The following is a 17,837-nucleotide window of genomic DNA, read 5'->3' on the forward strand; positions in this document are numbered from 1 at the left end:
AATGGAGAGAGTAAGAGATTGAAAAGAAGCCAAGGAAAACTAAGGAGGGAGGAGAGGCAGAGGATGAAGGGCATGCTCGGTGGAGTCCTGGTTCCCACCCACCCTTGTCTGAGACTCCCCCTCTGCCAGGCAGCCCGCCGGAGCATCAGCATAGCTAGCCCAGGTTCTGTGATGGAGCTGAAGAGGAACTTGAACGGTCTCCTGAGTGCCAGGGCCTAGTGGCTATGGAGCAGAGTCCCCCTGTCCAAAACAAGGTGAAGCACACCAGCGTTTCTCCTTTAGGCATTTCTCTTCTACCTCTAAGTTTGTGGCTAAAATTAGAGGCAAGAGGAGATTATCAAGCTTCAACTTAAATCAGGTTTTCAAACAAATGTAAGTGTATTTTAAGAAATAATAGTTGTTGAAAAGGCCATCGTGGCGCCTAATTTCGTTGGAGACGCACAAAATCCTCTTTATTTTGTCACTTGTAAACCACCTTCCCTTTCTGCTTTTGCCCTCCCCTCCGCCCCTTTTTTCCTTTGGCACACCCCCTGGTTATTTGTGAGTGTTTGGTATTTGTCTCGTATGTTAGGTTTAAATATTCGACGTGATCACATTTGCTCTGCTCTAGCTTCTCTCTTGGCTTGGCAGACACCATCACATTCGTCCTCATTCCAGCTGAACCTAAACAAAAATTTGGATCCATCTTAGCACAGCTCACCAGAAAGCTTTATCCAGTTTGGTAAATGTTAATCATTGCTCTGCAGTCTGTGCGCCGTTCCTCATTTATATGTCTCTCTTCTGAGCCAAGAAGGAACATTTGGGGTAATGATGTCTGGCCTGCTCACATCTCCTACCATTCTCTACAGAAGGGTAAAACTGGCAGACATTGCTTACAAGGTGGGGGAAAAAAAATTTTTTTTTCCGATGCTCGATTTTTGCTTGCAACCTTTGCTTGTCATGTAAATATATAAAACGGACTGATCAAGGCCTTTGACATGCCAGCAGTAGGGGAATGAGGTTGTAAAACTGAGGGCGGTAAAGGCTCTTCTTGAGGTTGATAAAGGCTGACTCAGTGTTTATATTTTTCTGGTGCTATTGAGGCTAGAGATTTGTCCGTGTATCTCTTTTCAAGTAAGTGGAGCTTCTCAGCATTAGCCCCACAGTTCTTTATTTCAGCTTGTTTTATTCTTAAACTGGGAAAAATTGTTTCCCAGCATGAGCTATGGCCATCCAAGTGTGCCTTTGCACTCAACACTAAGACTGTCAGCTTTCCTGTTGACTCACAATTTCCTCATGAGCATCAGTGACCATAATTTGTTTCATTATAACTATTACTCAAGTTATGTTTAGATTTTGTGAGCTGGGAACCCCTTGTCCCTACCCACAGCTAATAAAAGGCATCCGACCACAGATCCAGGAAACTCAGGGAGTCCCCAGTCAGAATTAATACACCCCATTGATAAAACCTAGCTACATCTCCCCAAACATTTCCTCTGTTAAACACATACTACTTTATAAATACTCAGCTTTTGAGCCCATCTTGCTTTTGTTGAATAATAGTAAATAAAATTTTCTTTCATTGCTAGCAAAGACATTTACCATCGATGTTCTTAGAAATGCCTGCAGGTATTACCATATTATTATTTAGAAGATAAGCATGTAAAAATCTGAACAAGGCCAAATGATTCGACCAAAAACAAGGTAAGGGACAACCAGTATTTGGGGCCGGATGGATAGTAGCAGAGCACTTGCCTTGTGTAGTCGCCAACCTAGATTTGTCCCTGGCCCCGTCTCGTCTTCTGAGTCCTGCCCCGAGTGATACCTGAGCTCAAGGGCCAGAAGTAAGCCCTGAGCACACCTGGGTGTCACCCAAGTAACCTAAACTAATAATAAATTGAAAATAAAGTGACCAATATGAAATTGCGCATCTTTGTGCTTCTCGTAATAATTTCAACCTAGCTGCCATTAATATCAAAATGACCTCTAATTTTATAACGTAAAGTACGTCTAATTTTAAACTCTAGGGAAATCAATTCTGTAGGATAAATTCATTTGAATCTTTTGACTGCACGATTCTATTGTCAGAGCCATGTCAAGGCAGAAGTGAAAATTTAATGGTGAATCTCAATTGAATAGTTTTTTTTTTACCTTTTTTTTTTGGCTTTTTGGGTCACATCCTTGATGCACAGGGGTTACTCCTAGCTCTGCACTCAGGAATTACTCCTGGCAGTGCTCAGGGCAGTGCTGGGAACCGAACCCGGGTCGGCCACATGCAAGATAAACACCCTACTGGCTGTGCTATTGCTCCAGCCCCTGAATAGTTTTTTTAATTTAAAACTTTGATTTGGAGATCTTGGGGTTTTTTTGTTGTTGTTGTTTTTTCTTTTTTTCTTTTTCAAAATATGTTAGTAGATAAGCATGGCACAGAGATCCAGTTTGTTTAAATAAATAAAAAAATATAGGTGGTCTCCTGCCCCTGCGCCTGGCTGTCCTCGCTGGGGCCCCTTGGAGGGGAGCGGGTTGAGTTTCCCTCCCCTCCCCGACCAGGGCTCCAGCAGCCAAAAACCTCCAGAACCAGCCACCACCATGCTGAGACCACTCTCCACACGCATGAAGGTACCCGCAGAGGAACAAAGGCATGCGGGTCCCGGGGCTGAGCATCCTCCACCCAGATCCTCCAAATTCCAGTAGGCAGGGGTCACACCCACTAACTGGCGCCTTGTAGCGTAATCCCATCAACAGCCAATACCCAGAGACTATAACACTCAGCTCCCAGAAGCATGTGGCCGCATTCGCGGCCTTGCGACATCTTATTATCTCATTCCTACTTTGGACAAACTGGCTGGCTACCGAATGTAACCTGCCCACACAGCAGAGTCTGGCAAATTCCCCGTGGCGTACCCAGTATGCCAAATACCAGTAACAATGATGGGTCTCATTCTTCTAACTCTGAAAGAGCCTTGAATATGGCACTTTCTAAAAAATCTCAGGGCTAGAACAAAGGAGATGTTACTGGGCCCTGCTCAAGGCAATCGACGAATAACAGGATGGTCGTGATCATGAAAGGTAGTCTCTAATTGCTTTTTTTTTTCTTTTTGGGACACATCCAGCAATGCTCAGGGGTTACTTCTGGGTTTGCACTCAGGAATCACTCCTGGCGGTGCTCGGGGGACCATATGGGATGCTGGGAGTCAAACCTGGGTCAGCCACATGCAAGGCAAACACCCAACCCGCTGTGCTATTGCTCCAGCCCTGACTTTAATTGCTTTTTACAGTATCTGTCGAGGGCTGGAGTGATAGCACAGCAGTAGGACGTTTGCCTTACAAGCGGCCAACATGGCCGACCCGAGTTCGATTCCTCCGCCCCTCTCGGAGAGCCCGGCAAGCTACCGAGAGTATTCGATATGCCAGACACAGTAACAACAAAGTCTCCAATGGAGACGTTACTGGGCCCGCTCAAGCAAATCGACGATCAACGGGAGGCCTTTACAGTATCTGTTGTGAAGCAGATGCAAAAGCAACACGACAACTTGATGAGCTGTAGAGTGCAGCAAATCATCAGTGTCAGGTGTGAAACTGACCACAGTGAGACCTACACAGGTGGGTGCTTTTCCTGTGTCATAAATACATTATCGTGCCATTTCCCTGGAGGTGAGCAAATGGTTCTTTGTACTTGCCTGTTTTCATAGCACACAAAGCGGCTGGTAGAGGTCAGTCTTGGAAGATTGGGAGCCACACAACTCACTGCTTTTTAATACTTTGAATGCTTTATAACAGTAGCTGAAGGGGTCCCAAATGGTTACATATTCCTGCCAATTCCTACAGTAGCACTGTCCTCCCTGTTGTTCATTGATTTGTTTGAGTGGGCACCAGTAATGTCTTCATTGTGGGCACCAGTAACGTCTTCATTGTGAGACTTGTTGTTACTGTTTTTGGCATATCGAATACGCCACAGGGAGCTTGTGAGGCTCTGCCATGCGGGCGGAATACTCTTGATTGCTTGCCGGGCTCTCCTAGAGGGACAGAGGAATCAAACCCAGGTTGGCCGCATGCAAGACAAATGTCCTACCCGCTGTGCTATCGCTCCAGCCCATCCTGACAGTATTAATGCTAAAATAATGTAGGGGGTTTGGGGCTTGGATAAAGCAGGGGCTTGGGGCTCCAAACCCTCTACCTGCATTACCAGGACAGTCAAAGCCGGCTCTGGTGCAGGTTCGCCAAGAAGGGGCCCGACCTGCACTCACTCCAGCTACGCCTGTTCTTGGGGCCAGTACCCATGCTGACAGCTTTGAACCCTGGCAGGACGGAGAGGCTCGCCAAGGTGCTTCATGCTGTTCTTTCTTTGATAGACCTTGAACAGTGAGTGAAAGCACTTGGGACAGGTTTGTTTCTGTAGAGATACTTTTGAGTATTCAGGATTCTTCACAATATTCTAATGAGAGATAGCTTAATTACTAGTTTGAGGTGAGAGAAGCTTATATTTTAAAATGGCATGCCTTTAAATGGCATCCTTGATGAAATTCAACTAAGGGTGAGAGTGTAGAGTGCCAAGTATAATTTGTGCTGATAATGGTACAGTGTTTTGCTTTTGAGGGACACCTGTCTATGCTCAGGACTTACTTCTGGCTCTGTGCTTAGGGCCCACTGCTTGCAGTGCTCCGGGGACCATATGTGGTGCCTGGGATCGAACCTCAGTCAGCCATGTGCAAGAAAAGCACCTTACCAGCCCCCCACATAATAGATGTCAGCATTAGGAGAAGGTGGGCAGGGGGTTTGTGGGAATTAGGCTTTGCAACTTTGCTTTCAATCGAAAGTTGTTTCAAAAGGAGACCCCGGCTGGAGAGCGCTCAGTAGGCTGAGTGGGTGTGGGAGATCGCGACCTCAGCACCTCGTTACTCCTCTTCACCTTCCACCCCTCAAGCACCGCCTGGCATAGAGGAGGTGTGACCCAGAAACAAGCACAGATTTCCCCATCAACCTATGTTTGGGAAATTTAAGAAAACCACAGAAGCTAAAGCAAACATTTTGAATGACTGGACTCTTTACTGAAACTTAAATTTCACATTAGCATGAAATATAAATAGGTGTGTGTGTGAATTAATTTCAAATTCTCAATTTCTTTTAATTTGAAAAGTGAAAGAAACTGGTTCATTTCGTTGCATTACATAAGTGAGCACAAGGCAGCAACTTTGTAAATTCTTATTTTCATTCACAATCTCCATAATCTGAGACTCGGGTACTTGGTCTCCCTTCTTTTTGTTTTGTTTTTCTTTTAATTACTTTTTTTTAATTGAGTCACCGTAAGATACTGTTACAAAGTTGTTCATGGTTGGGTTTCAGTCATATAATGTTCCTGCGCACCCATTCCTTCACCAGTTGCACATTTCCCACCCCCAATGTCCCCAGTTTCCCTCCTACCAATCCCCTCTCCCCATGCCTGTCTCTGCCCCTTACTCTTACCTCATCTGCTCATTTACCTGCCTTTAAAGGAATGTTCCCCGGGCTAGCGAGATAGCATAGCAGGTAAGGTAAGGTGCTTATCTTGCACATGACTATCCCTGGTTTGATCCCAGACTGCATAGAGTCTTCCAAGCGCCACCAGACATGGTCCTTGAGTACAGAGCCAGGAGCAAGCCCCGAGCAACACTGGATGTGGCCCCAAAGTAAAACAAACAAGCACCCCCTCAAAGCAGACAAACACAAGAATGACCATCAGACCTTTATGGGAATGGAAATATTTAGGCTGAGAGACTACACCAGTTAAATTTCTTCTTGATGTTCAGGTAGTTCTTTTCTGAAACAAACCCTTAACGCTTAAGCAACCTTTTTTAATTTTTTGGACATCAAGCTAGTTTGTTTTTGTTTTTGTTTTTATTTTTTGTTTGTTGTTTTGCATAGAATATCCACTTTTCAAAAGTGAATGAAAAATGTAAAATCCATAGCATCATGCCTGAAACATGGCTCTTATTTAGTAAGTGATAACTAATATTGTCAGTGATAATCACCTATACCATTGACCATACTGTATTTTTGTTCCCTGGCCGAGTTTAGTTTTCGGTTGTTTAAACACCATGAATAGTATTTACCTTTCCTGTAAGTAGCCTTTCTTGTTTTTCCAGCCAGTTTTTTTTCCCTTAAATTTTTATTAGTGAAACACCATGAAGTACAGTTGTTGACTTACAAATTTTTGTGCTTGGTAGAGGCCAGCCGGGTATCCTAGAGGAAAGGGCTATTCAGATAGAGAAGGGAGCACCAAATAAAGGATGTTTGGAGGATCCTCCCAGGAGGGGAGATGCATGTCGAAAGTAGACTATGGACTGAACATGTTTGCCACTCAATGCCTCTTTTGCAGACCACAACACCCAAAAGGAGAGAGAGAACACAGGGGATTGCCCTGCCACAGAGACGGGGGGATGGGGGGATGGGGGTGGGAGGGATATTATCCATGGTGGTGGAAAATGGGCACTGGTGGAGGGATGGGTATCTGATCATTGTATAATTGAAACCAAAGCACAAAAAAATTGTAAATCTACAACTTTAAAAAAAATAAAATATAATAAAAAAAAAAAAACAAATTTTTGTGCTTGGGTTTCAGTTATACAATGATCGAATACCCACCCCTCCACCAGTGCCCATTCTCCACCACCACCAGTCCCAGTATCCCTCCCACTCCCCTTCCCCCCATCCACCATCCCACCCTACCACTGTGGCAGGGCATTTCCTTTTGTTCTCTCTCTCCTTTTGAGTGCTCTGGTTTGCGAAAGAGATATTGAGTGACAATCTTATTTGGACTATAGTCTACTCTCATCATGCATTTCCCCTCCTGAGGGAACCTCCCAACACCCTTTATTTGGTGCTCCCTTCTGTCTGAGCTGCCTTTTACCCTAGTGTGTGCGGTTGTCCTCAAAGCCATGGAGTAATCCACCTGGTACTTATCTCGGCCATTCGTGGGTGTTAGTCTTCTATTTTGTTGCTTTATGTTCCCCAGATGAATGCAATCTTTCTGTGTCTGTCCCTCTCTTTCTGACTCATTTCACTTAGCATGATACTTTCCATGTAGTACCACTTGTATGTAAATTTCATGACGTCATCCTTTCTGACAGCTACATAGTATTCCATTGTGTAGATGTACCAAAGCTTCTTTAACCAGTCATCTGTTCTTGGGCACTCAGGTTTTTTCCAGATTCTAGCTATTGTAAACAGTGCTGCAGTGAACACACAAGTGCAGACGTCACTTCGACTATACTTTTTGCCTCTCTGGGATATGTTCACAGGAGTGGAATTGCTGGGTCAAATGGGAACTCACTTTCTAATTTTTTGAGAATCGTCCATACTGTTTTCTAGAAGGGCTGAACCAGTCGGCATTCCCACCAGCAGTGAAGGAGGGTCCCTTTCTCGCCACATCCACGCCAGCACCGGTTGCTTTTGTTCTTTTGGATGTGGGCCAGTCTCTGTGGTGTGAAATGATATCTCATTGTTGTTTTGATTCTGCATCTCCCTGATGATTAATGATGTAGAGCATTTTCTTATGTGTCTTTTAGCCATTCGAATTTCATCTTTGAGAAAGTTTCTGTTCATTTCGTTGCCCCATTTTCTGATAGGGTTGGATGTTTTCTTCTTGTGGAATTCAACCAGTACTTTGTATATCCTTGATATCAGCCCCTTGTCGGATGTGTATTTGGCAAATATTCTTTCCCATTCTGTGGCTGTCTTTGTATTTTGGTCACTGTTTCTTTTGAGGTGCAGAAGCTTCTTAGTTTAATATAGTCCCATTTGTCTATCTCGGTTTTCACTTGCTTAGCCAGTGGTGTGACATCTTTGAAGATTGATGCCATTAGCTTCAATATCATGGAGGGTTTTGCCAACTTTGTCTTCAATGTACCTTATGGATTCCGGTCTGATGTTGAGGTCTTTAATCCATTTTGATCTTACTTTTGTACATGGTGTTAGGCAGAAATCTGAGCCCATTTTTTTTGCATGTAGCTGTCCAGTTTTGCCAGCACCATTTGTTAAAAAGGCTTTCCTTACTCCACTTCACATTTCTTGCTCCTTTATCAAAGATTAGGCGATCATATATTTGGGGGGAGATGTCAGTATATTCAATTCTGTTCCATTGGTCTGCTGTTCTGCCTTTGTTCCAGTACCATGCTGTTTTAATTATTACTGCTTTGTAGTAGAGTTTGAAGTTAGGGAGGTTGATTCCTTCCATTTTTTTCCCCCCAAGAATTGCTTTAGCTATACGTGGGGGTTTATTGTTCTATATAAATTTCAGGAGTGTTTGCTCCATTTCTTTGAAGAATGTCATGGGTATCCTAATAGGGATCGCGTTGAATTTGTACAGTGCTTTGGGAAGTATTGCCATTTTGACTATGTTAATCTTCCCGATCCATGAACAGGGGATATTTTTCCATTTCCTTGTGTCCTCTTTTATTTCCTGAAGCAGCATTTTGTAGTTTTCTTTGTACAGGTCCTTTACTTCTTTAGTTAAGCTAATTCCTAGGTAGTTGAATTTCTGGGGCACAGTTGTGAACGGGATTGTTTTCTTCATGTCGTTTTCTTCTCTCTCACTATTTGCATAGAGGAAAGCCATGGACTTTTGGATGTTGATTTTATAGCCTGCAACTTTACTATACAGATCTATTGTTTCTAGGAGTTTCTTGGTAGAGGTTTTAGGGTTCTCTAAGTATAGTATCTTAACATCTGTGAATAGTGAGAGCTTGATTTCTTCCTTTCCTACTTGGATGCCCCTAATATCTTTTTCTTGCCTAATCGCTATTGCAAGTACTTCCAGTACTATATTGAACAGTAGCGGAGAAAGTGGGCATCCTTGTCTGGTCCCTGATCTTAAGGGGAAGGCTCTTAGTTTATCCCCATTGAGGATGATGCTTGCTGTGGGCTTGTGGTAGATGGCTTTAACTATATTGAGGAAAGACCCCTCTATTCCCAGTTTGGCGAGGGTTTTCATCATAAACGGGTGTCCAGCCAGTTTTTGTTTTGAAAGTCCTCTGGAATTTTTACATATGTGAACAAAAGTTTAATTTCAGAATATGTTCGTAATCTGTCTTGTCTATTGTGCTTTTTACAAGTCAGGCTATTGTTTAATGAGTTTAAAGTTGCTCCCAAATGAATCATTTGTAGATATTTCTATCTTTATAATTCCTTTCTGAAGTTTCTGTAGTCCTCACTTAAGAAAAAAAGTCACAAAATCATGTCATAAAGCATAGTGTTTAGGGCATTGACATAGTTCGATGGTTGTTGAATTTTTGTGTTTTGCTTTTTTGTCATTCCTGTTCACTTTGCCTTTGTTGCTGTGATGGCCGAGGGTCTCATGTGCGGTGGCCCAGGGTTGCCCACTTTAGTTGCAGTGCTGACCGGTGGCTGCACAGCTGATTGTGGTGTACCAGAGCGAACACACTTTGTTGTGATGTTGGGGGTCACATACAGCTATAGGATTGTGCCCAGAATCAAACCCATGGTCTCATGCCTGCAAGACTGGTTGTCTGCCCCCTGACGCCGCCCAGTCTGTGCGCCCTCCCCAGATATTCTTTTTTTTATTAAAAAATTTTTAATAGTGAGACATCATGAGGTACAGTTGCAGACTTACACATTTTTGTGCTTGGGTTTCAATTATACAATGATCAAATACCCATCCCTCCACCGGTGCCCATTTCCCACCACCACGGATCCCAGTATCCCTCCCACCCCCCATCCCCCTCATCCCACCCTGCCTCTGTGGTAGGGCATTCCCTTTTGTTCTCTCTCTCCGTTTGGGTGTTGTGGTTTGCAAAAGAGGCATTGAGTGGCAATCATGTTTGGTCTATAGTATACTTTCCGCATGCTTCTCCGATCCTGAGAGGATCCTCCCAACATCTTTATTTGGTGTTCCCCCCAGGATATTCTTATATCATTCTAGTGATGTATTGATGTGGATTGTCTGAACGTGGAGACACTATGGCTTATAAGTACCACCCAATTTCCTGTCCAGATGGTTATAGACTCTAGGCCCATGTGTACATGTCTTTAAACTCCACCAGATTGTCTCAATTCACGTCCTGGTTCTACTAGTCACTGTTGAAACCTCACTAAGTTTCCTCAACTTCTCCGAGCCTCAACTTACCTATGCATAGAATGAGGGTAAAATGGCGTGTGCACGAGGCTAGAGCCACAGGGCAGTGGGCAGGGCTCTTGCCTTGCCTGCAGCCAACCCGGGTTTGTTCCCCGGTGCCTCATGTGGTTATCCAAGCCCGCCAGGAGTGATCCGTGAGAGCAGAGCCAGGAGGAAACCCAGAACATAGCCACGTGTGGCCCCCAAAGCAATGGTGCATGCCTCTAAAGATGATGGCACTCTCTGAGTTAGTGTAATCAGTGATTACACTCATGAGCGACTGAAGAAGTTCTTTATTAGTGTTTATTATGCTCATTGTCAGACTTGTTCTTTCTGTAATGCTCTATTTGTGATTGAAGATTTCTACTTGATTTTAAACCTTTCAGTCTTAGATTTTTTTGCTGGGATACTTGTCAGATACAAAATGGCATTGATATATTCTTAGATTAAATTATTTCAGCCAGGTGGTAGTGGAGTCATTTACTTATCTGTGGAGATTCTGTTTTTAAACTTGTATTAAGCCATCTGAGTCTGTTTTTCCCCTTCCTGGCAACCAAAATTTTTCCTTTGGAGGCACGTTGTGAGTGAAGCCTTCTTGCTTGTCTGTTGTGTGCTTCTCATCCATCAATTGCTATAAAAATACAAGATAGAACTACACTAAAGTGCCACCACATACCTACTAGAATGGTTAAAATAAAAGAAAATAATGACAATATAAAATGTTGCGATTGATGTCAAGAAGCAGGAACTGGTTGAAATGTAAGATGAGAGAGCACTGCAAAAAATAGTTTCCTTGGAGTTAAATATTGGAGTCAGAGAGATAGTACAATAGGAAAGGCATCTGCCTTGCTCCCCGGCACCCCATGTGATCCCCCAAGTCCTGCAGGAATAATCCCTGAGTACAGAGCTAGGAGTAAGCCCTGAGCACCACCAGATGTGCCCCCCCCCCAAAAAAAAAGTTAGGTTTTAAAACATAATGACTAGAGAGATAGTATAGCGGGAAAGGCTTTTCCTTGCATCTAACTCAGGTTTAGATGCATACCACTAACTGCATACCACTCATGTTTGATCCCAGGGAACACAGAGCCAGGAGTAAGTCCTGAGTACCGCAGGGTGTGACCCCAATGCAAAAACAAACAAAACGGCAGGGTCAGAAAGATTGTACTGTGGTTCAGGTATAGGCACATGCACTGTAGGCAGTCAAACCCCTTTCAAACTCAGGACCACATGGTCCCCTGAGCATCACCAGGTGCAGCCCCGGAGGCAGTTGGCACTGCTCTCAGAAGCACATTGATGCACTGCGCCCACTTGGCCAACAGTCACCAGCAGGAGATGCCTGAGCCACAGGAAAACTAATTTTGGATGATGTATGTGTTTATTATCTGAGGGGGCGGGGGGTAGAGGTCACACCCAGTGATGCTCAGCAGTTGCTCCCAGCTCTGAGTTTAGAAATTACTCCAGGCAGGGCTCAGACAACCATATGGAATTCTGGGGATCGAAACGCTCAGCTCTGTGCAAGTCAAGTGCCCTGCCCACTGTGCCCTCTCACGCCAGCCTCTCATTGTTTCAATTTTGATGGTTTTGTGTGTGCTTGTGTATGGCAAAACTTACCAGATTGCGTTGGTCAGGGCCTTGAGTGCCAAGTTTAGGGAGTAAGGTGCCCATCCTTGCACGGGGCCAACGACATGCTTCTGTTTCCAGCACCACAGAGGGTCTCCTGAGCACTAATAGGAGCCCCAAACGCTTCCCCAAATTGTATGCTATAAACAGGTAATTCATCAGATGACAGTTATATGTTGGTAAAGCTAGAAGTTAAGAATGAAAAACTGAAAAGGTACACACTCTGCTGTTGGGAAAGTTGGGTACTTGAAAAAGGGTGGGCGCTGTAATAGGACCCTGCTCTTAGAGCTGTTTAGGGTCATGTAGGGTTGTTGGTGGATTTCCAAAATTCGTTCAGAGCCAAGGCCAGCGTCATGCTCAGCGCAGCACTGTTCACCACTTGCTGCCCCTTGGATCTCATCTGCTAGTAGACCATCGGGTGAGCGTGGCAGCATTACTTTGCCATTATTCCCCTCATTTGAAGCGGTGTTTGTGGAGCCCTCCACTTACTCGTGAATGTCCAAGAGTGTTTTGACATCGTTTTAAACTGATATGTACATAACAAGATTAGCCTCCTTCAAAGGTGCGCAGTATGGGTATAGTTTGAAAAAAGAATTGAAGAATTAGGTGTATATGATTCTTGGGCTGAGGTGGGTAAGATTTCTATGGCGCACATTCTGTAGGTAACATTTACAGTTGTGTATTTAGCTAGATCTCTGTTCTAATCTGTGCACGCGCGCACGCACACACACACACACACGTGCACACTTGCTTCCTCTGAGTGCCAGATTCGGCTCTCGCCCGCACTTCTGTGACTTATTTTAGAAAGCAGTCAAGACCTTGGGAAAACCACTTATGTCATCAGTGAGGAATGCCACCAAAATAGCTTCTCACTTAAGTTCCCATCCCCAGAGCTCACCCACAGGAGGTTCCGATCAATTCAAATATTTAACAACTTGTACTTTTCTTTCTCCTCCAACACAGGCCCTGTGGTCCTGGAGGCAGGACCGGGCGGTGGATTCTTGGCAGTCGGCAGTCTGCGGAGCTTTTGCAGGTGCAAAGGATTATATTATACCGGGCAAGACCAAAGAGGGAGAGAAAAATGTGAAAATATTAACGGTGCAAAAACAACATTCTTTAGGATTTCCAGATTGTTTAGAGGAAGGGAGTTCCACTCAGGGCTTGAGAAAAGAAAGTGTCGGAGAGGGTGGAGAGCAAGAAAGAAACTACTCCGAAGGTGTCGGCTTGAAAGACAAGCAATTTGTTTTCGACAAATTTTTCTCTCTCTTTTTATCTTTATTGAAGCCTTCACTCAGGCCCTGGGCTGATCTCAGAGTTGATTTATCAGCTCCGCTGAGCAAAGAGGCTGCCGCGGGTGTGGGCTGGGCACGCAGCTGTCTGCTGTGAGCAGTGCTCGGGGCTTGCTGCGGTCTGTGCAGGAAGCAGTGATTCACAGCTGCTGTGACAGGTTTGATGGGGCTGCAGATTAACTGGTGCCGGGAGAGCAGAGGCTGCTCCTTCCTCAGCACCCCCGGGCCAGACTGCACCTGTAGAGAAGAGGGACACAGAAACTGCCGTATCTTAAACCAAAGCAAAGTGCAAGGTGCCAGAGTGTGTTCCCCCTTACTGAGTCCTTTGAATTTTCCAGTGCAGTTTGAATGAGGACGCAGGGGCTTCATGGGAATAATGAGAGATGGGTTGGCCAGTCTAAAAGAGAAGTAGAATTTGTTGCAAAGAATAGTAAACTAGGGTCTGGAGCAATAGTATAGCGGGGAGGGCGTTAGCCTTGCACGAGGCAGACCCAGGTTCTATCCCCGGCATCCCAAGCACTGCCCTAAGGAATTCAGAGCCAGAAGTAACCCCTGAGCATCACCGGGTATGACCCCCCCAAAAAAAGTCAAAATAAATCAATTTTTTTAAATAATTTAAAAAATTAAAGAATTTTTTAAAAATTAATTTAAAAGAAAGGTAAGCTAGAATTACAGTTGTAATACATGGAGATTTTCCAGAGAGGTGCAAACTGCCAGTTTAGATGAGAAGCCAGTAAGCCAAGAGATTTGTAGATTTAGGGAGTCAAACTCTCAAAGTCAGTATTTTTCCTTATGTCTCATGGTACTTAGATTAGGCCTTTTGCTGTAATGATTAAGTGTATTTTATAGTATTCATTTTAATAATTGGAACCATTTGATGTGCGAGCCATCTCAATCTGACCATGGTGACTGTTTGCACATGTCACATGATCATTAGCTGCATTAAATGAGTCAGTGGTCTTGGTTAGTTTTCCAGAGGTCAGGAGTCTGTTTTTTCCCCCTAAGAAAGATGCATATTGTTTGCTTGATTCCCTCTTGAGGACCAAGTGAGCGTGAGGGTCATGTCACCCTGTGTAAGGAAGGACACCTGACTCATGGCCTCATCAGACGTCCATGCATTTCATTTCTTAAGGAGCCAGTTCTAAAATAGGCTCCCAAATGCATTATTTCTGTTAAGGAATCCAGTGCAGTGTCATCGCCCAAGGAAACAGGCTCTGACCATAGGAGGGGGAAGGTGGACAGGCTTGTGCTCAGACGCTCAGTGGTAGGAACCCCTAGGAGAGGCCTCAGGGAAGGTGCCATCCAGGCCGGGGGCCAGCGTGCAGGGTGGGGTTTGCCCAGAGTCGCATATCCGGTGCAGGCTGAGCTGTCCCATGGATGATGTTTTCATGTCTCTGTTCTGCCCCAGCTGAGGGATGAAATGAGGCGTTCTTTACACCGGTTTCCCTACTGAAGTGATTTTCTTCAGAGCCAGGGTAGATCATATATGCCACAGCTCTTTGTAATCTATGCAATTCAGCTGACACCCAGTAAAAGAAAAGCCGCTCTCACACTCATTCCAGTATGCTCACTCGCAGCAAAGGAGTAAATTTACACTAACCAAGTTATGACACTCCACCATTGCCTCTAATAGCATGTGAAGTAAAAAACTCCTTCGCTACAGACCTCGGCAGACATTCTGATAAATAAAGGAGTTTGTCCAAGGGCTGCAAAACAAACAAACAAACAAACAAACAAACAAAAAACCCGATCAGGGGAACCACATATATTTAGCAGAAGTTAACTAAATGCAAAAAACACATCGCTTGTTTATTTTAAAAAGACTGGGGACAAACATTGGCCCTGAGGAACACATTTATATTTGAAGACCTTTCTGAAAGATAAATGTGATCTGGCATTTCCAAATTGTGACGAAGTGACTTTTTATGAGTTTGTCACCACCTTGTGCACTGCCCATTAGAGAGGCGGGGACAGTGGCTTTCCCCTGCCCCTCTCAGGAGCCAGTAAGCTCCCTACCCACCCCGCCACAGCCTTGCAGGGTCCTGAACGCCAAGGTAGAACATGGCCCTTCGGTCAGAAACTGACTCTCTGGGCCCCGAGTACCTTTCTTAGTTTCAGCTGGTGAAATTCGTGCAAGCTATAAACCTCTGCCGGTGCCATCTTTGGCACTCTCTCTCACTCAGGCTTGTTTTATAAACTGCTTGGCACAGATACCCAGCAATGCCCCTTGAGACTGGAGGTGTTGATGGCTTGTCATGCTCAGAAATTCCCTTGGCTTCTGGTCAGGGGTTAAAGCAAGGAACAAAAAAGAAAGGCGCTCTGCCAGCTTTATCACTTGAAGTTTACTTCTAAACATAACTTCTACACATAAAGCCATTATTCATTGTGCGTAGTGATGACATTTATTACTATAGTCTCAATGTACTAGTACGACTCTAGTACTCTTTGCTGGTTTTGTTTTGTTTTGTTTTGTTTTGTTTTGTTTTGTTTTTTGGCCACATCCAGTGCAGTGGTGCTCAGGGCTTACTTCTGGCTCTGTGCTCCGGGATCACTCCTGGTTGGGCCTCTGTCCATTTGTATACTAGAATTATACCCTTATCTCTTCCTATTTAAGTGGGCATGGTGGGGATACCCAGCAATGCTCAGCTGTTACTCCTGGCTTTGTCTGCACTCAAGGGTCACTCCTGGCAGGGCTTTGGGAACTATGTAGGGTGTCAGGGATCAAACCCAGATCAGCTACATGCAAGGCAAGCGTCCTACCCACTGTGTTATCTCGCCAACCCCACATTCTAGTATTCTTTGATGATAATTAATTTTTTTTTTTTGGCTTTTGGGTCAGACCCAGCGATGCACAGGGATTGCTCCTGGCTTTGCTTGCACTCAGGAATTACTCCTGGCGGTGCTCAGGGGACCATATGGGATGCTGGGAATCGAACCTGGGTCAGCCGCGTGCAAGGCAAATGCCCTACTCTGTACTATCACTCCAGCCCATAATAAATTAATTTTGTTGTAACATCCCCACATTCTCTTGAGAGGGTCTCTATAGTTGAAATCTAGAATAGGGTGAAGGATCATCAGGGAAACAAAGGAAAAGCCTGTTGAGATCTAGACGCAGGAAAAGTCAGCATGTTGTCTCTGGCAGTTTTTTTCTGAGCCCCACTGGGTATAGCCAAAAAAATTTTTAAAAAAGAAAGAAATACACATTGCTGGATAGATCTATGTGTCAAGGCAGCTGCCTTGCATGCAGCCAACCCTCGTTTGATTACTGGCACTGCATATAGTCCCTGAGCGTGGCCAGGAGTGACCCCTGATTATCACCATGCACGCCTCCATCCCCCAAAGAAATACATCTCAAGGGCTTTCTGAGTATTCAGCCTCCCCAGGGCTGAGGTGAAATGGGCACCTTCAGAGGAGCCGAAAAGAACATTGTGTGAAGGATGACTTAGAGTAGCCCTTCCTCCAAGTTGTGTGGCTTGAAGGCAGGACAGCTGTCTGCTCTCTGCCAAATGCCCTCACTGCACGGCTGCAGTTAAGACCCACAGCCCCCTTGGTCTGGTGGTAGTCACGCTGTATCTATCACTCAGTCCCCTTGTACTTGGCACTTCCTTTTTGGTTAGGCACAAGACACACCGCCGACCCAAAGAGTATTAATGAAAGGATGGATGGGTGCAGTGCCAGAGATCAAGGATGCGCCCCTCTGTTGCAGTCACCTTTGTGTTAAGGTGTGTCGGAAGGTTTTTGTCCATATTCAAAAGCTGCCTGAAATTCACAGATTTGCTGGCCTTGGCTTTCTAAGGAAACCTTTGTAGACTCAGTCCCTAGAACTTGCTCTTTTAATTCTTTGACCCTGCTCCTCACAGATTCTATTTTTATTTCTAGTCAGAAATCTAAGAAGGTGTCACATCCACTTCTTTCAGCCTGCTCTCCCTTCCCTTTGTTGTTTTTGATGTGAAGATGAGCAGAGCCCACCCCTGCCTGTGGTCCTCAGGCACCCACACACAATGCTCTCACAGTGCTCCCTGAGGGGGACCCCCATGAGGGCTGAATTCCTGATGACATGCTAGCAAGGAAGGTGTTCATTTTGCTTGAGGCTGGGAGCACACCCAGTGCAGCAAGGGACTCCTCCCACCCTGGTGTTGGAAGTTACTTCCAGTGTTCTCAGGAGACATGCAGGCTGGGGGTTGAAATCAGGGCTCCAGCATGCAGAGACTGTGCTTCGGGTGAGGAGGGTGTCCTGAGCACCCGAGCATTTCCCCAGACCCTCTACTGTGTTTCCTGTGTAACGAAACAGCATCTTAGTTCCTCTCTCCACATCTGTAGCCCCTTTAAGACCTGTGGGTTTTTGAGCCTTTCGTTTGGCAGTGGTGGTGTGGCAATGAACGGAACATAAGAACAGAGGAGGGAAGCCAGCAGGGTGCCTGTGAGTCACAACTGACCCTAACAAGATGCAGAAGGGAGCTTAGAAATGCTGCTGCAACCGGCCATTACCGGAAGGCTGTGAGACCCACCAAGGCTTCCTCTTTCCTGAAAGAATCTGGTTGGTTTCAGTGAGCCCCAGTGCTCATTGGCCTCTCACCTCCGAGCATAATGATGAGGAAGCAATTCCTGGCACAGTTCTATGGACTTAGAGAATACTGTCTCAGGCTGTCCGGGAGGGCAGCCGACAGCACCTTGCTGAATCTTGGCCGTCTCACTCACACAGGCGGATTCGCAGCTGCAGTCACCACACCGCTGGACGTAGCAAAAACCAGAATCATGTTGGCCAAGGTAAGGGGTAAAATAATGTGTAGACACAGCAGATGCTTGAATGCTCCAGGCCTGTATGCATGCAAAGTACCTTA

At 45.1% G+C, this 17,837-nt stretch overlaps 1 protein-coding gene across 3 annotated transcripts in view; it reads left to right on the forward strand.

Annotated features, from left to right (window-relative positions):
- The window catches only part of LOC130045885 (mitochondrial S-adenosylmethionine carrier protein), a 139,011-nt gene that overhangs the window by 115,199 nt on the left and 5,975 nt on the right, over positions 1-17,837 (forward strand). For all 3 annotated transcript variants that reach the window (XM_056138793.1, XM_056138868.1, XM_056138952.1), the window contains 2 exons: positions 12,671-12,740; positions 17,699-17,763. In XM_056138793.1, the coding sequence (XP_055994768.1) occupies positions 12,671-12,740; positions 17,699-17,763 (135 nt within the window). The remainder of the gene's footprint in view (positions 1-12,670; positions 12,741-17,698; positions 17,764-17,837) is intronic.

This window comes from Sorex fumeus, unplaced genomic scaffold (genome assembly GCF_029834395.1).
Source record: "Sorex fumeus unplaced genomic scaffold, SorFum_2.1 ptg000002l, whole genome shotgun sequence".
In the NCBI taxonomy this organism is placed as follows: domain Eukaryota; kingdom Metazoa; phylum Chordata; class Mammalia; order Eulipotyphla; family Soricidae; genus Sorex; species Sorex fumeus.